Source organism: Uloborus diversus, chromosome 4 (assembly GCF_026930045.1).
Source record: "Uloborus diversus isolate 005 chromosome 4, Udiv.v.3.1, whole genome shotgun sequence".
NCBI lineage: Eukaryota > Metazoa > Arthropoda > Arachnida > Araneae > Uloboridae > Uloborus > Uloborus diversus.
Window position 1 is genome coordinate 176,951,181 of NC_072734.1, and position 21,664 is coordinate 176,972,844.

General features: G+C 32.9%; 2 protein-coding genes across 3 annotated transcripts in view; one reads left to right on the top strand and one right to left on the bottom strand.

The window, feature by feature from the left end:
- The window catches only part of LOC129221589 (serine/threonine-protein kinase Tao-like), a 37,149-nt gene extending 25,583 nt beyond the window's left edge, over positions 1 to 11,566 (bottom strand). For both annotated transcript variants that reach the window (XM_054856103.1, XM_054856102.1), the window contains exons 1-6: positions 11,234 to 11,566; positions 5,476 to 5,607; positions 3,894 to 4,008; positions 3,449 to 3,520; positions 1,262 to 1,363; positions 1,116 to 1,161 (exon numbers count right to left, since the gene is read on the bottom strand). In XM_054856103.1, the coding sequence (XP_054712078.1) occupies positions 1,116 to 1,161; positions 1,262 to 1,363; positions 3,449 to 3,520; positions 3,894 to 4,008; positions 5,476 to 5,492 (352 nt within the window). In that variant the 5' untranslated portion in view covers positions 5,493 to 5,607; positions 11,234 to 11,566. The remainder of the gene's footprint in view (positions 1 to 1,115; positions 1,162 to 1,261; positions 1,364 to 3,448; positions 3,521 to 3,893; positions 4,009 to 5,475; positions 5,608 to 11,233) is intronic.
- A 77-nt stretch (positions 11,567 to 11,643) lies between these two features.
- LOC129220198 (cytoplasmic dynein 2 light intermediate chain 1-like) overlaps positions 11,644 to 21,664 on the top strand; it is a 35,163-nt gene continuing 25,142 nt past the window's right edge. Inside the window, exons 1-3 of the mRNA XM_054854562.1 lie at positions 11,644 to 11,774; positions 17,966 to 18,013; positions 21,395 to 21,447. Of these exons, the coding sequence (XP_054710537.1) occupies positions 18,006 to 18,013; positions 21,395 to 21,447 (61 nt within the window). The 5' untranslated portion in view covers positions 11,644 to 11,774; positions 17,966 to 18,005. The remainder of the gene's footprint in view (positions 11,775 to 17,965; positions 18,014 to 21,394; positions 21,448 to 21,664) is intronic.

Below are 21,664 nucleotides of genomic sequence, written 5' to 3' on the forward strand. Positions count from 1 at the left end.
TAGAATATGTACAAAAATTATAAAACTTTGATCTTTAACATTAGTAGGAAAAGAAGTCAATGTATGATAGAGCAATTACTTGTCCCATAATATTTTTTTATTGCTTTTGATTATGTATTGTTAGCTAGAAAAGAAAAGATTTTTTTTAATTATCCTTTTTAGTACAGTCAAATGTTCCTTACATCTTAGACACAATCAAGAGAAATGATCAAAATCCAGGAATCTCCCAGAAAAACCAGTAGAGTTGGCAGATAAAGCTCACTAAGGTCTACTGTTCAAGTTCCCTTTTTGAACATTTTACTGCATTTATGAACTGATTGCAGTCTTCATGAAGTACCCACATGTTTTCCTAAACACTTGTCAGAACATTGAAATCAGGTTTTTTAACATCATTGCTTTAATTTAAAAAAAAAAAGAAAAGAAACTCGTCCCACCCCATTTTTCCATTTTACACAAAATTTTTCCAATGTCACATTCAACTTTATGCACTAATAATAAAAGTTTGGAAAACTTTAATTAGCAGCCTCATGCTGTGATTTTTTTTTTTTTTTTTTAAATTTATTCATTACTTGCATTTACATTTTTGCATTTTCATTTTTACCCCACAATTTCCAACGAGTTGTCAGTGAGTCTCAGAGTTAGCTAGTCCTTCCGTAGTCAGTAATATTTAAGCTTCAGGGATTATTTGTCCTCAGATTGTTTGGTCTTGCAGTTTTCGTGTTCACTTTAGTGTAAAATGAGTTATTTTGCCATAGTTCAGATTAGATAACAGATGCAGAAAATCTGAAGCAAAGTATGTAAACTACATGCTTTTCTGATATGTTATAAAACCTTCAGAAAGGTAAATTGTAAATTGTAGGTAAATAACTAATAAAGTTAAAATGGGTTTCACTATAACTGGTCTCAAACATGTGTTTTCAATAGCAGCAAATATAACAGTTCAAATAATGAATAGTGTTAGATACACAACTATTCAAGTTAAATACTATATGTGTTAAACTGAAAAAAATGTGAGATGAACTTAGGTATTAAAACATGGAAATTAAATTGATTTTAATCTAAAAGTTACTAGTAAACACATAAATAAAAGATTTTAATTCTTTAAAGTAGATTACCTTCAATAATGTCAGAAGCAGATCCTAAGCAATACTCCATAATGAGCTAAATTAAAATTATAAATGTGAGCTTTTTCTTTTTTTTTCTAAATGTGTAATTAAAGAATAATACAAACTATTCTAAGAAAAAATCTGATTATTTTTACCCATGCGGTGTGTTCTTTGAGGTAACATCCTTTGTAATCAATGGTATTTCTGTGCTTTAACTGACGGAGAAATCTCACTTCTTTTATTATGTCTTGCCATTTCTGCAAGAAGAATGCATGATTGAAATATATATATGATACAGCATAATTTTGATTTAACAATACCCAATTTAAAGATTTCCTCAATTTAATGATACAGTTCACTGGTCCGGTTTCAACTGTATTGAATGTCTATGCTCTTCGATTTAACGATATCCTTAATTTAACGATAAAATTTTTCAATCCCTTGACAATCCTTAAATCAGGGTTACACTGCACATTAAAATACATAAACCTAGAGGTTTCCAAACTTTCTGTACTTTGTTGATGTTACTTTTATTGACGCCAACGGAACTAACAAAACTTAAAAAGCTCAATCCACCATCCACCCAAACCACTCAGTAGGTTGTAAATTGTGCTATACCACCCTATTTTTAATGTGCTGCATTTCAATGAGCACATATATTAATTTCTTTTCTTGTTTAAAAGAAGTTTTACAGGGTTGCTTGATGGATAACACATAGCAGTATTTATGAGGAAAAGAATAGGTCTGCAGAAAACAAATTTTGTAAGAAAACAAAAAGTATTAATCAATAACACGGGAGAACAATTATTTTGGTGCACGGGTATTTGGAGCTGATTTTGTATGAATTTGGGTACCCCGAGTTCAAATATGACATCGGTTTTTGCACAGGAGCTCAAATTTCTAGGATATAACATTGAAATATATGTGACATGGGTTTAAATTACATCCATAGATCAAACCAAACATGGATTTTTTTTTTATGTTGTATTATACAAATAAACCAGAGCTCAGTTACCAAACAGACTAATTAGGCGGCTGGCAATGGGTAACCGATTTTTAAGGGCCCCAAAAAGACTAAAATTGTAGTAATCTATTACTTTAGATAATGAAACAAAATTAAAGGTATCCTCTTTTATTTATTTACCTTTTTTTGGCGTACAAGAGTAGGATGTTCTGCTTCCCAACAACAAGTATTTCGAACGAGTGGTTCAACACCTCAACACCCCTGAAACCACCACCTTCAGTTCTTCATTAATGCTTGGGTTTATAAGGTTTGACTGTGTAGGACCTCCAAAAAATGTTTGTTTGGGGTTACCCACTACATTAATCAGGCTCTGAAAATATTATACACAAAGATCCAACTTGTCACACATCACGCATAGCGCACATTTGCAAAGCAAGAACTTAGAAGTTGACCTTAATTCGTTGAAGAGTTGTTACTAAACTTGCTAGATATTTACTCCATGTAGTGAATTTTCCTGAATGAAACTGGACTGCATACTGACAATAGAGCAAATATGCTGGAGGCAATCATTGTTTCAGAAGCCTACACTTGCTTTAGAACTGTGCAAAATGGAGTTAAAACTGCATATTTTGGGTAAAACAGCAGCACTTATCTGAAAAAGTAGAGCTGCTAGAGAAAACCTAATTCCATATTTCGATTCAGAGCCCCAAAACATATCTCAAATCCGTTCTCAAACTCTGGGCACCTAAGAAAAACATTTTTTTGCTCCTTTGTGTGATCAATTTTTTTTTTTTTTTTTTGAACATTGAAAAACAAGAGCAGTTTCAATGATGATTTACTTGAGATTTAAAGAGGGTATAAAAACAAAATTACTTCGTAATAAATATTTTTGAATGAATAAGTATAATCAATACTATGAAATACTTTTTAAAAACACATATGCGGACCCCAAATACTCATTAAGCAATATAGGGGGAAAAAGGAAGGACATTGAAAAGAATTAAAAAAAAAAAAAACTGAACATTTTCCCAAGTTACCCAAACAAGTCTAGTAGGTTGCTGTGCAGGGGAAATTTTGTTTCTTTTCTTTCAATTTACTTTTTGATTTAACTTAAGTGAGATTTCAAATTAAACAATAAAAAAATCCTCAACTCATTCACTGAATGATGATTTTCATTAAAAAACAGTTAAATCATTGAAGGAAGAACAGACACTGATTGAAGATTTTTTTCTGTATAATTTCTAATACTTTTATTCAAGATGTATCAGAATTTGAAAAATAAAATTAAATTTACTCAGTATATATAAGATTAGCTATGAGATGATAAAACAAAGAATTTTTTACAAAATAATTTCAATGTATTAAACCACAGTATTACCTCCGCAGATTGCTTCCCAGTAAAAGACATCTTCTTAATCGCAACCACTTCCTTGGTAACTGCATTTCTAGCCTAAATGAGTAAAATAAATAAAGTTACTTTCAATATTAAGAAGAAAAAATAGAAGTTGAAGAATCATCATTCTCACATAGTTAAGCATTGAAGAGCAAACAATGAAAACTTTATTTGCTGCTTCTGTTAATTGAAGAACAATATCTTACTTTATGTAAGTAATATAAACAACAGCCTTGTAAAAATCCTAATGTGACTACTAATAACGTACAATTGGCTATTAAATCATAAGAGTCAACTAGTCACAGGCTACTAACTAAAAATGCCCATTTTCAGGTTTACATGCACGCACTGCTTTTAACGTACAAATTTGAGTACACACACATATGATGCACATAAAAGTTTAGGTAAAATAATGATGCTTTTTACTTACATAATATACTGCTCCAAAACTTCCATGACCAATTTCACGAAGGTCAACAAAAATTTTCTCAGGGTCTTCTTTATCAAAAAGTTCAGCAATTTCAGGATCTTTCAAACTACCAGGTCTTAAAATAATAGAAGTAAAAAAAAAAAATCAAGTAAATCAAGACAATCACATAACATGGTAAAAATCATCTAGTCTGTCATTACTAATTGATATAATAGAAAAACTCATATCATTTTTTTTACTCTTATTTAGAATATATCTTATTATTCTTACAAATATATATAGTATGGAGTTTTTTATGTCAAGTGACTTAGGGCTCCCACCTCTCTAGTTTATATATTTTTTATTTATTTTCAAAAGGAAAAAATATTGTAAATATCAGATCTTATTCCTTTCCCTAAACCTAATCCTTTTTTCTGCAACACTTCCTGCACAGCCCTTTTTATTTTCTTTATTATTCTATTTTTACATCTTTTCTTTTTGCAGAAGACGAATGAACAAATGCTAGCTTTACAAAGTATAGATAAGCTTTATGTCAAGCACATATTTTGGTCAACTACTCCTCCCCCCTTTCTCCAGGAAAAAAAAAAAAAACAGCATCAGCATAGGTTTTTCTTTCTTTTTTAGAGAAAATTTCTTAGGGTCTATGAAGTTTATTTTATCCTAAAATATATCATCATGAAAAGTTTGATATTTAGGTTAAATTTTATTTTTCTGCTCAAGTAGGGAAATAATTAATGAAAATTTTAGGAATCGTAGGAAAAAACTCGAAATTTTAGGAATCTTAGGACAAAACTCAAAATTTTAGGACAACTCCTACCCCTGCATTTAGTGCAATTGTTCTTACTTATCCTTAGCCATAAATAAGGCCACAATAGACCATTTGGCGACTTTTCACGTAATTTGGCAGACCTGAGTGAGATTGAAATTAGGAAAGTTCGGTCGATGATACCTGAAGTTTTTTTCTTTTACAACTCCATTTTTTTAAATAAATGGTTGTATTTTTCTCATTATAATTGCTTTAAGGCTGAAACAGTAGCAGTTTTTTACAAAATAGCCATTTATGTCTTAATTTAGGCTGTTATAGTTACAAACTCCTCAAAATAGTCACTTTTTTAAGTTGCCAGTAGCAGCACTGTAAGAAGCCGATTTTAAAATTAAAGCCTTGTAACTAACTAATGATAAAATTAAACTTTTTAAATGTTTTTTTTTAAACTTAACATTGTTTGAAATTAGGAAAGTTCGGTCGATGATACCTGAAGTTTTTTTCTTTTACAACTCCATTTTTTTAAATAAATGGTTGTATTTTTCTCATTATAATTGCTTTAAGGCTGAAATAGTAGCAGTTTTTTACAAAATAGCCATTTATGTCTTAATTTAGGCTAAGTTATAGTTACAAACTCCTCAAAATAGTCACTTTTTTAAGTTGCCAGTAGCAGCGCTGTAAGAAGCCGATTTTAAAATTAAAGCCTTGTAACTAACTAATGATAAAATTAAACTTTTTAAATGTTTTTTTTTTAAACTTAACATTGTTTGAATAAAAAAAAAGTCATTAAAGGATAAAATGAATCTCAAGACCTCTTACCTGGGTAGTGATGGCATTGTAGTCTAAGCTCAAAATGAGATATTTAATTATAGATTACACAATGGACTTAAATCCAAACTTTTTTCATAAACAATTCTGACATAAGTGTCAGAATTCCAATCAGCTACATTTCTAGAAAAGAAACAACAGAAAGACGATCAGGAAATAGTTGAGTAATATGCTGATTATTTCAATATAAAACTCATTACAATAGAACTTCATTTATCTAAATTGGTTTCAGAATTTCAGAAGAAGAAAAAAAGACTGAAATATATTGTCAGGGCCATGTCAAAGGAAAGGGTTTTAAAAGGGTTAAACCCCTCACATTGAAAAAAAAACTAGTAAAAAACTTAATGAAGAAAAGTGTACATTGGACTTGAAATTAACTTGAATGTTGAAGTTTGTGCACAGCATTTTTCTTTTTTCAAACATTCCTTTTAAATCTCCTGGCAATTTTGCAATGCCTTCATTTTATTAAAATCATATTTTGGAAAAACAGTGGTGGAGAAACGGTTGAATAGGCTGTCAATACAAAGCATTCACTATTTAATATTGCTTCCCATTGGGTGGTTATGATGACTTTGGCATTTCGCTAGAAAGATGCATAGCATTTGTGTTTGATAATGTTCAGTCAGACCTCCATATATCAAAGTGGCAAATTGCGGTGAAAAAATCCGATATATAGAAATTTCGATATGTAGAAAGGATCTTTGTTTATCATAAAAATCTCTTTAAAACATTAAAATAAAACTAATTTTTGCCAACTGTAATCCCATTTCATGTTTTGAGTGAGTTTTTCTGCAAGTTTCTGTACTTTTATTACGACCTTCCGATTTCTCATAATAGCAGGAACTCTGCTTGCAGAAATACTAAATTTACCAAACATTAGGGGATTTTTATTTTGGCAATGTAATCGAGAGAAAAGTATGAAATCAATCTAGTACTTAAATTGAATGATTTTCACTTAAGCTAAAAAGATTAGGAATGATAATCAACAGATAATAGGAATAACTTGAAACTGATTTTACTCTATTACTGGTTGCAACTAAGATTTGAAATAAACTGGAGGGAATTTAAGAACTCCAGAACGGAACAACGATCCATCTACACTTCTCTCGACCCCAGATTCCTTATGAGTTTCGTAGTAACCTTTAGTGAACATAATTTTCTCCCCCTAACCTTCATTTTTCATGAGACAGTCTAAAGTGGAAAAAAAATAAATGAATGTCTGTAAAAATTTTTTGATATATAGAGATTTTTCCGATATATGGAAACAATATTTCTATGAAATGGACATGGAAATTTGCTGGGATATTGATATATAGAAAATTTTGATATGTGGAAGTTCGACATATGGAGGTTTGACTGTGATTTGCATCCACAACGAACCCCTTCCTATTTAGTTTGCCATGCAATATCTTAAAATATTAAACCAGAAAATATATGCAAAAAAAAAAGTGATTTTTTTTAGAACTTGTTGCAGTATAAATCACACAGTAAATATAATAAGGTTGGAATCTTAACTGAATAAATACCAAGGTTACTAGGACAGCTAGAATTTACTTTCTGCAAGGTGGGGTTCATAACGTTCCTTACATGTAAAGTACAACCTTGTTTATCCGCATAAACTTGGACCAAAACCAATCTAAATAAATAAAAATTGGGATGATCCGGGTAATTAGCAAAAACATTCTTAAAAGAGAAAACTTATCTTTAATTAAAGCAAAAAATAATGCTTTCTAACAAAACTACATAATATTGTTTCTCGCAAATACTTTGACATTTCTAGTTCAACTACAGTGGTGTCAGCCTGATGTTTCAAAGTACGCCATATTTGTTTGTTAAATCAGTACTATACTTGATTGAACATTCTATGCAGAAGCTGTATGTTTAAGCAAAACAAAAACCAAATATTTGGATACATAAAGTTTGGTTCTTGCAATAATAATTTAAGAGTATTATTTAAGTAAATATATGTTTTTTAATGCCACAAATTTGATCCGGATAAACAAAGTTCTACTGAAAAATAATACAATTGGTAGTGTTACTTAAAGTCAAATCTAGCAAAGAAAAAATTAATTTAAGTTTTTAACAGTGCAAAACTCCCTCTCTTTTCCCCCTTAATTTGAAAAATGTTTTCTGGATCTGAAACACATGAGATAGCTGTCATCTTATTCCTTGTAAAATGATCCAATGGTTAGATGCTAATATAAAAGAATATATTCACATAAAATATTTAAAAAAATACATTAAACTATAGCACAAGACATGTAGACTTATTAGAGAAAATAATAAATCACTGCCTGCCAGCAAAGAAACAAAGGCTGATGCTAATAGTATTTCCTAGGTTTTTACTGGTAAAACCCTAGTTTCTCTCATGGCCTGGTAAAAGACTAATACCCCCCCCCCCCCCCAAAAAAAAGAGTATGTATTTGGCTTTCAAATATTTATTACATCTCGGATCATGTCACATTTCATCATAGAGCACATATGTGCACACCCAGTGCACTTACGTGCACTACATGTAACTTTTCTTGGGGTCATCAACTTGGATGAAGAAATTTCTAAGTGGGTGAAATATGAGACTATTATAAAGACCTAGAAGGTATTGATAGTGCAGCTACAAAAATTGCAAAATTTAGCAAAGCCAAGAACATTAATTTTTTTAGACAATCTTATAATGAAAGAACTTTTCTAGGGAGCTGATTATGACATTGATCAAGTTATGTAAAAAATGGAATAAATATAATATGGTATAAATGTATAATGTAGTAAGTATGATATAAATGTACAGTTTGTGAGAAAAGTACTCTCTTTTCAGCTACCATAATGCTGGAAAAAGGGAAAATATTTGTTTATTCCTAAAGGGATGTTAAACTTTTAAATGTTAACTATTGGTTTTTTTTTTGTTTCCAATGGGGCCATCCAAGAGGCGTCTGAACCATAACTAGACAAAGTATGCTCTCCTACAATGCATCAGTCTTTCGTGTGTCACCATTAAGGCACTGATGTATGACACAGTAGTTTTTTTTTTTTTTTTGACGCCCAGTTTCTGCCAGATGGAGGCACCAGGGCTCTCATTTGATGCGAAATTGAACTAGGATTTAAATTTTGCTTGGGGAATTTTAAGCCAAACAAATACCCTAGGGATCTTTTACATGGCGCATAATCATACGACATGGATGCTGATGATTTTCTGCATCTCGAAAATCCACCGACTGGCCACCTCAGGCAGGCAGAACCCGGGTCCACAAGGGCCAGTTAAATGTTATTGTACCAAACATGGAAAAAACAGGTGAGATATATTTAAGAAATTTCTCATCTACTTATTACTGAAAACATATGTTTCATGGCACTTAAAGAAATTTTGAATGGGCAACACTTTAAAAATTTACAAGATGACTTAATAATAAGAAAAATTGCTGAACAAAGCTTGGAATCTGATGAACATAAAACTTTATTTATTTTACTGAATATCAAAAGAGTAAATAAGGCTAAGCTGCTAAATACCTTTTTGGATTGGGTAACGTTCAAAAATGCAATGCTCAAACTAAATTGAAGAATAAAATTTTCCTGCAAATGTTCATTGTAAAGTGTATAAGCATTATGATTTCCGTGCGATAGAATGTGACTACCTTTAGAGTTTGAAACTCGAGAAGTCTTGGTTATCAACACACAAAGAGAATCATCAATATGTGAATTACATGCAATATACCAGACAGCCTGGCTGTCACATCCAGAGCAAGGGGCTGGACTGGAGGGGGGGGGGGCACCTAATGGTCCGGGCAAAATCCGGAAGGAGGCCAATAAAAGTCATTTGTGACAGGCTTTGAAAATTCTGTACACGCCCCTCATCCAGAGACTGCAGTTTCGTTCTTATTAGAACTCACCTGTCTGGACAAATCCAAACTGATGGCTTCCAATAAGAATGAAACTGCTGTCTCTGGATGTTATAACTAGGCTATCTGGAACATTGCATGTAGTTCTGCCTTAGCCCTGGCTTAGGGGCGGTAACTTTTGCTTTTAAATAAGCGAATTCTCACAAGAAATAACCTATTTGTTTTCTAGCACAAAATACCGATTTATACTGATTTATAAATACAGTGAAACACTGATTTTAAGTTTTTCAAGAAACTCGGTTCAAAAAAACGTAAAATACGGGAAATACAGATAAAGCAAAAATTAAATAGAAAAAAAAAGTAAAGGTAGTAAAGACGACTCTCTTAGAGTATAATATCTATGTTTTGCGAAAAGAACAATATTATACATACCATTTTAGATAATTTTATTACATTTATTTGCAAACTCAAGCATTTAGGTTTTAAATACTCTGCAAAATGGATTGTTTTTTAGTGTCATTGAGTTCGAATTTAATCCAGCATCTTCCAGGATTGGATACTTTTCAAGTTTTTCCTTGGTCTTTGTGAGAAAGAAAAGTCCTTTCATTATTTGTAAGCTCTTCAATGCATTATTGAAAGAAGGGATGGGCTGCGCTCCTGGTTCTTCTTGTTCATTTTTATTGGTGGACGAAAAGTCCATAAGATCGGCTGTGGATCGAGCACAGTCGGCATTTCTGTTTTCATTGAGATTAACTTTTAACACCATAGATTAGGTTTTAAAAAGTACAAAAGAAAACACATTGCTTGTTTTAGAACATTCTTTTTTTTTTTTACTTCCTAGGGAAAACCTAAAATGCTGGAAATTTAAGTAACAAACTTTTCATCCGGGTTAAATTAACATATTAGCAAAGAGAAATTGAAGCCTGGTGAAAAAACGTGAAATGAGGGGAAAACATAGATTTGGGAAACAAAATCAGAGTTTCACAAAAGAAGTTTTCAGAGAACTGTGTAGCATAGTAATGACATTTTAAAATGTAATTAAATGACAGAACAGGCATAACTATGATGAAGCATAGGTTTAAATAGAAAAGTAGCTATGCAAAGATATTTAGTAAAGGCAGAATTTCCACAAGCAACAAAAATGTCATGGTTACACTAGAATCCCAAAGAAAATTTTACAGGATTTTTTCGTCCACAAATAATAAAAGCGATCTTTATTATTATTATTTTTTTGGTAATCAATATTTGGAATGTTTCAAATTTTTTAGTGTAAAAGACGTCATGATAGCTAAACATAAAATTTAAATAAAAATGCTCATCTTAATATACTGTTCAATGTACCTACAGCAAACACAATATTATTGGTATAAGTTCAAAGTAATTGAAAAAAAAAAGATAAATCTGCAAAAGTGTTGTTGAAACTCATTCCAATTGGATATTAACCTTCATTTGGATGCTAAAATACATTCATCAACAAGAAGATAGCCATGTTTTCAGAGCAAAACGTCATGAATCGTTAAATAAAAATGAGCTACTTGTTCGTGAATACGGACATTTTTAACTTCGAAATGCACAAAATCATCAAACATTCAATTTTCAATGGTTTGCATCATCTACATACGAAGATATAGCACTACGTTGCACAAGTAAGACACAATTTAAAAAATTCAGTTTCATCTATTTATGTGATTAAAATGAAAGTAACAAGAACAATTTACAAACATTGTAAATTAATCAAAATCCTGACACATCAATTTCTTGTTTATGTGTAAAATCGCCCATGAGATTTAAGTTGCATAAATAATTATTGCTAGAGATACTAAATTGCGATGGATTACTGTCAGGCATAAATGACACATTAGCTCAGGTCATTTAAACGCTAGCATACACCATTACTTTTCAAGAGATCAGCTGCTTACCTTCGGGAATTCAATGAGTGATTTATTTCTTGACTTCCTCCAGTAGAAAAATGCTTTATTTATGCAATAATCATATGGAGAATCGAAGAATGCAGCGAAATTTTTCCATAACAAAATGTCAGTGATTACGGCATGCCAATGAACTTGCAAGAATGTTAGGAGGCATATACGAATGAAATGACATACATTTGAATTAAGAGGGAATATTTTGAAAGTTTAAATATTGTAATTATTTTGTTAATAGCAAACATTAAAGACTATGTTTACATTAACTTCGATACCCGCTATATTAAATTACTCCTCCCTGCCGCAGTGAGCATCCAAGATGGCGTTGCTTTCAGGCATGCGCAATGTACTTCTTCCGTGATTTGCTTCGCACGAAAAATTATCGATTCATTTCTAGGAATTGTTAGCAACCATCCAAACGTTTACTTATAAAACTGTCTCAGCGTTTGAATTCTTAATCGCTTTGATGTCTTTTAAATTCACTAAGTCAAAGTTTGCGTTCAGCAAGAACTGAAGCAGCAGACAGCCTTAAAAAGTGACGTTATTATTATTTTTTAAACCGTATGCTACTAAACATAGTTTCTATTATAAATAATGCCCGATTCCGTGATATTTGACTGCAGTAGTGCTAGATATAAATCTATTCTGCATGTATTTCTCTACAATTTGCTGCACGTGTCAAAAATGATAAGAAAACATCATTATCTTGAAATCAATGACTGCAATAAAAGTGGGTATGGGAAATTTGTGGCGCAATATCAGAAACAGTAAGCTCATCTTCTTGATGTTGCACAATACTGTCACATTCCAAAATAACACGAGTTTTGAGATTAATCATTGGCTCACATGGGGCCCACAAATCACGGGCCCCAGTGGTTGACTCCTTGACAAGTTATTTTAGCCATACTGGCAACGCAGAATTGACCAATGATCCTCTTTCATTATTTGTTTACCGTAGGTTTTTATGGTTTTCATGGCAACGAAAGACAAACATTTTCATGCATCTATTTCTGTCGTGAATAATTGTGAATAATACTAATATTCTTACAGAAAGTGACTAATTTTTTAAGCAAATAAATGATTTTCCTTTTTTTGTGTTCGTTTCGAAATCCAAGGACCAATTGCAAGACTCCGTTTCATGTCAATTGAGTTCAAATGCTAACTCCGTGAGCTTAAACTTTATGTATTACTTATACTATGTGCTGGTAAAGTAAAAAAGGTATTTCTATAATATCAATCAGTTTTATTCAAAAAATAAATCTTAATTTCCTTTAAAAAAAAGAATATTTCAATGATTTTCTGCTTAAAATTATCTTTGTATATAATTTACAGAATTTTAATCGCCATAACTAGTTTTTATCCCTGTCTATAAGTTTGGTAAAAGTTTAATGTTTCATAATCAAAGAAAAAAGTGAAATTTTTTCTTTGATTATGAAAGATTAAGTTTCGATGAAGTTTTCTTAATTAGAAAAATTAGTTTTGTAACTTAATTACTTTTTTTTTTTTTGAAAACTTCTTTTTTTTCTCTCTATCTCTCTCTCTGTCTTTTGAAGAATTTCTGTGTTTTGTAGTTGATTACTCGGTTTTTCCGAAACTTATAGTTTTGCATAAATCTTATGCCAAACTGCTCAGTCATCACGAGACTGCATTTTCGCCCTTGTTTGTGATTCAACTGTCTGAAATCGATATAGCAGAGCTAAAGACAAAAAACCTTGTGAAGGAGCTGAGCATATTCTTGATCTAGAAGCTATCCCATATTCAAAGGGGGTCACTGGTGTTATTGGGGTTATATATTATAAGGGGATTACACTTATGAGATTATGCAATGCTTCAGGGAGTTACCTCAGCAACATTCAGTGGCGGACCCACAGGGCAATTGGGGCAATCGCCCCCCCCCCCAAAAGGTTTGTAAATTTGAAAAATTTCCCAGAAAAGGTTACCAAACTCCACCCCCCTCCCCTCCCAAAACATCTCAAAAAAATTGCCTACAACTGTATTTTTATGACTTTATTTCCAAAAATTTTCCAGGGAGAGTCCCTCACCCCCTCTCTCCAATGTCATCAAAGACAATCAAAAATTTTGAATTTTTGGAGCTTTAATTTTAAAAAAATTGCCGGAATCGAAAACTTTTTCAAAAATGTCTTTAATGAGCGCCTTCAGTTACATTTTTAGAACTTCAATTCCGAAGAAATTCCGGGGGAGAGCCCCCGATCCTGAGTACTTCCCCTAACATCAATAAAGACCCACTATCATTACGTTTTGAAACTTCAGTATTGAAAAGTTAAGGGATAACTCCTGAACGCAATCCTTTCCTTAACGCTACCAAAGATGACCAACCATAAAATTTCAAGACTTCAATTTCGAACAATGTCCGATGAAAAATTTCAAACCTTGTTCCTTCCTCCTTACATCATAAAAGATGGCTTACAACTGCATTTTTCGGGACTACAATTTCAAAAATTGTCCGGTGAGGAGCCCCAGGTCCTCCTTTCCTCATCTTTCAACATTATTAAAGATCATCTAAAACAATGTTTCTGGAACTCCTACATCGAAAAGTCTCTGGGGAAAAGTTCTGAGCCCCATGTTTTTCACTATGTCATCAAAGATGGCCTACAATTGCGTTTTTAGGACTTCCAACTCCAAAATTGTTCCAAGGGAAAGCCCCCGAACCATCTAGGTCTTAGCATCACTAAAGATATCTAAAATTGCATTTTTGAAGCTCTAATATCAAAAAACAATGGGGGAGGGGGGAATTCCTGAATCTCATCCTTTCCCTTCAAGAAAACAAAGATAACAAGCAAACAATTTGTATTTTTTTAAATGTGCCCTTAAATTTCAAAAAAAACTGGATTCAAAGAAACTCATTGCCAAAAATTTTCGGGGGAGAGCCTGCAAACACTCCTACATATGCATCAATATTAAACAACTCAATCAACAAACAAATCCATAACTATCTTCAAATTTTATTTAAAATGCAATTTTAATATTTCATTATATAGTCGGTACCCTTTCTCTTCATTATGTTGTTCAGTTCTCTCTTTCTGCAACCTTTCTTTTATAAGGAAAAAAGTTCAATTGAGGACCTGATTGGCTACTGAAAATACTTCACGAGTCCTCAAACAAATCAAAAGTTGAAGGGTTTAATTTAGATAATGCATCCAGAATATTAGTAGATTTTTTTCTTTTTTTTTTCAGTTTTTAATTTTAAAATATGTACTCGAAACTTATAACTTTCATTCAAAGTCTTTGAACAATACACATTGTTCCCCAAAAAAACATGCTTCAAATTTAACTTTTTTTTTAATTTTGTTTTTATTAGTTACCCCCCCCCCTCCCAAAAATTTATCACTCAATTGCCCCTCCCAACAGGATGCTCTGGATCCGCCGTTGGCAACATTATATACTTGCTTCGACACATTTCTATTCCAGGACCTCCTCCAAAAAAGTGTTCAGAGTAAGGGGCTGTCCACAAATGATGTCACACATTTTTTCAGAATTTTAAACTCCCCCCCCCCCCTACCATTTTGCCACAAAGTATCATACTTTACCATCCTCCTCAACTTATCATATACCATCAGGGCCGATCCTAGGCTGTCGGCCGCCCGTGTGCAAAGAGCTAATGTGCCGCCCCTCATGAGTAATTTGCATATTTTGACTAATATTTGACGTCCATATAAATATTTCTTCAAATTTCTATATCAAGTTCTAATTTAAAAAAGAAAAAAAAAAAACAGAATTATGAACTTATAAAAAGGAAGAAAAGTTTTATAGTAAGAAACTCCTTAGGTACAATTTATATCTTTGAAGAAAGTAATAGATACCAAAATTTACTAGTCGTAAAAACGCATTTTATAGTATGTCTTCGGCGACATTTCGGTGAGAAAGCACGGAGGAGGAGGAATCATGGGAGGGGGGATTACTCCCAGAAAATTATCGAAATTGGCGTACGAAAAATTGTTTTAGTGATCTTAGGTTGTGTTTGGCTGCAAGGAGAGAAAAGAGTCGGGTATATTCAAGGTGCATGGAGAAATTTTCGAAATTGACGTCAAAAATCGCAATTTTAGGAATTTTTTCGAGACTTCAGGGGAAAAGTAATGCTGGAGTTCTCTCCTAAAATTCTTTCAAAATTGAAATCAATTCGAAGCTGTTTTTTGTGATCGCTGCTTAGGAAAGATAGGTGCTCTTTCCGAAAATTTTTCGAAACTGAAGTTTTAAACAAGCAGTTTTGGGTTATTTTGTTGACGTCGCTAGAGGGAGGGAGAGGCAATCATCTCCTATCGAAAGTTTTTGAAATTGAAGTTTAAAACGCAAATTTAGGCTGTCTTTGGTGACGGTAGGGGATCTGGCGGCTTTCCTTCGGTAATTTCTCGGTACTATTGTTTCAAAAACCCATTTTTGGCTGTATTTGAAAACGATAGGAAAAACGTGAAAATATTCCGAACCGAAATATTTTTCAGAGCTAAATTCCATTTTAGGCTATTTTTGGAAGGAAGGGTTTCGGGGCTCCCAAGTGGATGTTTCTAAAAGCCCAATTTTATGCTATCTTTGGTGACGTTAACAAAACTGGAAAGCTTCGGCGAATCTTTCGGATATTTTTCGATATTAATATCTGAAAAACACAACTATAGACCCCTTTTGTCCATCTCACATCGAAGATTGATGGGTATATGCCCTAGCGCCGTGAAAAGTTACATAAGCCAGGCAATTCTCCTCCAGAGTTTTTTAGAAAATCGTATTTTACGCATTGTTTGATAACGATGGGACAAAGGGCGGACGGGGGTTCAGTGTGCCCTCACGAAGTGTTTTTTGAAACTGAAATCAATTTCAAACTGAGGAGGCGGAATTAGGGGCCTCTCTAAAGACACTAATTGAAACTATCTTTGGTAGTAATATTTGGGAATGGATTTCGGGACCCTCCATCGCAAAAATTTTGAAAAAGAAATACGAAAAATGTCATTAAGCAAATTTTGATGACATTAAGAAGGGCTGTCCTCTGAAAAAATATTTTGGATTTTAAAGCCAACATTTTCAGGCTATGTTTGATTAAGTTAAGGTGGAAGGGGTGAATCAATGATTTAATTGGGTTCTTAAGATCGGTGGTTCAAACAGTGAAATTTTCCAAAATCAAAGTCCTATAAAAACGCAATTTTAAGCCTTCTTTAGTCTCGTCAAGGAGGTCATGGCATCCTTTTGGATCTTCGTTTTGGAGGTACGTTTAAATTTACTACCCGGGGCAAAAGCTCTGATCTGAAACCGGGCAGTTCATTCGTGATTTTAATTCGAGAAAAATGCTGTAAAGGGGGAAAATTACAAAACTTTAGTTTGTTATTCATATATGTTTGAGTCTCAGGGGAGTCGCAATTTTCCACTGTCCCTCCACGCATCCGCGATTGTTGGAAAATAATTTCTTGTTTGAAATGCTTGCGACAGTATCTAATAAGTATGGCTTTTTTTAAATATAATATATAAATATATCTTCATTGTTTAGGTCTATAAAAGCTTGGGGGGTAAACACTAGTGGCCGCCCTGGGCCTTGAGTGCTCCTTTTAGAAGGCACCCTTTCTTGCTTCAGGAGGGAGCCATTTCCCTCATCTCCAATCCCCTGTATCCATGCCTGATTACCGGTTCTGACACAAATTTTGCAACCAAATGAAGCATGTGTGTAAAGAGTGGATATTAATGAACAATAAATCAATTCCTAATGTTCCCTAACAATCTATTTTTCTTAAACTATGCTATGCTGTCGGGAAATCGGCACTTACTTTGATAATTGAACATTTAAAATTCAGCATACTTATTTGACTTATTCTAAGTTATCTTGTGAGAAAGTCTTGAAGAATTTTGCTTGATTAAAAGAATTATATGATGCGGCCTGCGGCCGCCCCTTGCTTTGGCCGCCCTTGTGCGGTGCACACCCTGCACACCTGCTAGGATCGGCCCTGTATACCATACTGTTTTTCATGAGCATATTCTCATAAAAATGTTTCGTCCGACTTCTTGTTGTCTCCCCATCATTTATGTACAATTCCAAAGCCTTGATTGGATAGAAAATATTTGGACACACCAGCAAAAACTCCAATAAGAAGATAAGACTCTGCCTTAAAACTTGACGACAAAATCCAGGGAAAAAATTTAAAAGGGTACCTATACTTTTTCATAAAAGGTTGGTTACTCATTTACTTTCTATCATTGAGACAAAAGAAAAAGAATGATTGATAATATCCATAAGTATATGGCAGCCCTAGAATTTAGAATATGAAGTTTTTGAATATTGCTGTCTATGAAGCTTTTAGTTTTCGCAATTATGATAAATAAAATTAAATTTCCTAAAATAAAAAAATATGCCAATTGCCGTACGCACCGTTCGAAGTTACCTCCCTATATTGGAACTAAAGCTCAAAGAAACGATTTTGAATGCTTCTTCTAATATCAGATTATAAATAGAAGTGACTATCATAATTTTGCTTTTTTTTAAATGTACTAATCTGATCTTAAAATCATCATTTGTGTTTTTGCGTTTGTAAATAAATATTCAAACATGATAAAAATAATAAATATTTTGAACAAAGAAGTGCTAAGTTATTTATTTTAATTGTTATTTATTTTCCATTTATGGAGCTTTTCTTGCTTAAGGACTTCTTTTTTTCTCAGGAGAAGTTCTTTAGTGAGTTCCACTGTATATATATTAAAATCTCTTTTATCTTATTATAATTACTTACATTGCAGATATTTTGCACCATTGACAAAGAAATCATATTCATGTATCATGGAAAAGTAAGTTATTAATATAGAAGCCTCTTAAGTAAATACAGGGTGCAGCAGAAGTAACTCCTATATTTGCCATTGCAGTTTCTCTGGCACAAATGGTGTGTCATTAGTCATTGTTATAGCCTTGAGCGGTGTGTAGTACATACTATTTTACGAGGGTCAGTCAGAAAGTTAGTTGTATTGCTCAAGAAAACAAAATAAAGATTGAAATTTTGCAATGACTTTACTGTTATCTTAAAGTTCCATTCAAAATCTACCTGAAAACATAACCACCTTCGTTATTTAAGCATTTTTGAGGCATGGTGCAAGTTGATTATGCCTTCTGCAAAGAAATCCCATCCAATGTCCAATAACCATTGTTGGGCTGCAGCTTTCACTTTGTCATTCGAATGGTATTTTCGCTTTGAAAGTTCTTGTTTCATGGGACCAAAAACATCAAAGTCAGGAGGTGAAAGGTTTAGGCGACTAGGGAAGGTGATCCCACATTTCCAACAGAAACTTGGTCTTCTCTTGCGCTCAACATTGTCAATGTCTGTGCGTCCATCCTCAAACATGTTGCACCATTTCAGGCTAGCTTAACATGACATTGCATTTTCGCCAGACACTTCATGCTACTGCCCATAAATTTCAGTGCAACTGCACCTTTTTTCCCACAAAATAAAATCACTGCACTCGTTTCCAATTTGGACGCTACTTGCAAGTGTCGAGATATGTTTGCGACTGATTATCAGAAAAACTAAATTTGACTTGAAAAAGCCGCTACTTCACATGATAAAGGTACATGTCTGAAGTGTTGCCCCAGAGTTTCATCAAAATTGTCTTGGAAAATATTTACAAAGTAGTGCAACTAACTTTCTGACCGACCTATTTAAATGCAGTCAAACCTTGATGTCTCAAAGTTCTTCATGTTGAAAAAAAATCCCCTTCTTTTCTGTAAGAACTTTTACGTATTTTCCACAGTTATCTCAAAATTTATTTTTGGAAACCCTTAATATGTTGAAATATTTGCATAGAAGCAAGTTTGAATTATCATTTTTCCTTGACAATTTTCGTAGTAGAACCAGTTCTGGAGACATTTGAGGCAGTGAAAGCAAAGGGATGTAAGTGGCAAAATTAAAAATTTGGAGATAACCAGTACATATGGTAGGTGAACCTCTCCTCTGTCTTAGGGCAAGAGATGGTATTAGCCCTGGTAGTTGCTGCTATACAGCTTGATTTAGAAAAAATTTCAATGAAAGCCTACCTAGAACCTTAATCTATAAAGTTGTTTTACTCAAAACTTGAAAATTTCCACTTACATCTCTTTGCTTCTCACTGCCTTATTTGCTCGTTGTTTTTCATCCTTTTGCTTAGAAATTTTAAAAATAGGTGATAGGGGTGAGATAATAGGGGAGTGTAGGTATGGTGAGATAGGTGCTGCCGTCTTTTTTATTGCTGTGTTTACCACAGAGCTAAAATTTTTTGGGCTTTTCTTGGGAACACATTTTACACTTTGAGGACAAAAGGTCACTTTTTCATCAGAGTGCATAGCATACACTATAAGCATTGTTATTTAACAGTCTAAATAAATTATTCAGTATATTTTTGTTATATTGCTTCGTTATTCATATTTTAAATGTGAGAGATATTTCTGATGCATCCTGTATTAAGTTGCATCTTTTGTTTGATTTTCATTAGATATTGCTAATATTTCTAGAAGAAAATATGTCTGGCATTTATATTTATTATGTGTTTATGATGTGTTGTAAACTCTTGATTATCCATAGAAAAGAGTGGCACATTGACTGCAGATAAGCAAATTTTGCTGATACCCACAAAATAAGTTGGAAACTGTATGCAATAGCTAAGAAACGATAACAGTGTATGTAAAAAATGTATTTAAAAGCAAAAAACTAATTGTTCATTGCTACAAATCACAGTTAGGAGATCAAGTAAACAAATTAGTTGAAACATATAAAGGGCATTCAAATGAAACCATGTCACTAGTGTAAAAGTAACGGCAGCGATTTTATTAACTCAAAAATAGTCGAAAAAACTGTTGGCGCATTTATCCCATTGCGACACTAGGCGGTCAATTCTACCTTTGAAAAAGCTAGTAGGTTGCTATTGAATCAAGGACTGTGTGAACCCAGTCACACACTTCATCATCCATTGTGATATCCGCGATATCCAGTGTGTTGTCTGCAAATAGCTTGTTTTAGAGGTTAAAAAACATGAAAGTCACACAGTGAAAGGTCCGCACGGGAAGGGGTGCACGTGGATGTTCCAGGTCCCACGTTTCCCACCGAAACTACTGCAATGTTGTCTTCACCACATTGACCGTATGTGGACGCCTTTGGACAACATGTCTGGCCGTTTTGAATTAATGGCTCGTCTAAGGCTCTGTAAAGTGGCTTGATAATGCTGGGCATTGATGGTGGTTCCCCGTTTCAAGAACTCGACAAGTAGTGGGCCTCCTCCCCCTGAGTAGGGGACCTTGTGGTCAGAAAAAGACATGTTTCATAGTGGACGATAACTTGTGTGACCACCTTCTCTTGGGCGTTAAACCACACTGTCACTGTGCAACATGAAACGTTACGCATGCATCAGTCTCTCTACCAATAGATGGCGTCTCCATAGATGCAGTTACGTGGCATCCTCTAACGTCTAATGTGAAGTTGGATGCACTGACCTGGTTTCATTTGAATGAACCTTAAAAAATTTAAATCAAGCCAGAAAGATGTAGAAGAGGAGAGGAGAATATTTTTGAACAAAACTGGTCCGTTCACTCATTTACAAGTGTTAGCCAAAAGGAATACAGATGTAAACTGAGGTTTTGTAGGCCTGTGGAAAGTTTGATGTCATTGGAAGAGAAGGGGAAGAATGCAATAAGAATATCCAAATATAGAATTTGCACTTGTTTTTTCAAATTGGGTGCATTTTTCTACATTCAGTAAATTATCGCTGCAATTTTTATTTATTTATTTATTTTTTTGAAAGCATGAAAGAATACAGATAATCTGCCTGTAGTTAGATGATCAGGAGTTAATTGTATTAATTTTCAAAGTTATTTCAGAGAAGTATCTATATCTTTATGTAGAAAATTTTATAAATTGTGTAAATAGATATTTTTATGGTCTTCTTTTCTTCATTGTCCCTAAGAGAATATAATTTTTCCGAACAATTTGTCTGGTCTTTGTATTTATTTATTAGTTTTTATGCTTTTGCTTAAGAACTAAAGCTTAAGCTTTAAGCTTTGACTAATTAATCCTGAAAACTTGTTATACAAAGAAATCTACCTTTTTGAAATTGATTTTATTCTCGTTTTTTCATTTTTATATTCTACTGTTTTGCTCTTTATTGGCTAGTTTTCATTGATTGATTTTTTTTTTAAATTCTTTTTTTTAGTAGGAAGCTTTTATGGGACATTGCTGTTGAAGAATCAAATAAATTAGAAAAAGGTATATACCTTAAAAAGTATTAATTCCTTAGATTATGGTATTTTTTCAATAGTTAAGTTTAATTTTGAATTTATAAAAAAATTTCCAAACTAGTACATACCTAAGATGTTGATGAAGTGTTGAAAAATTACAGAATATATTTCTTTTAAAAATATGTACTTAAAATAATTGTTATATTTTTGTTTTTGACAATAAAAAATATTAGTTACAAATCTGT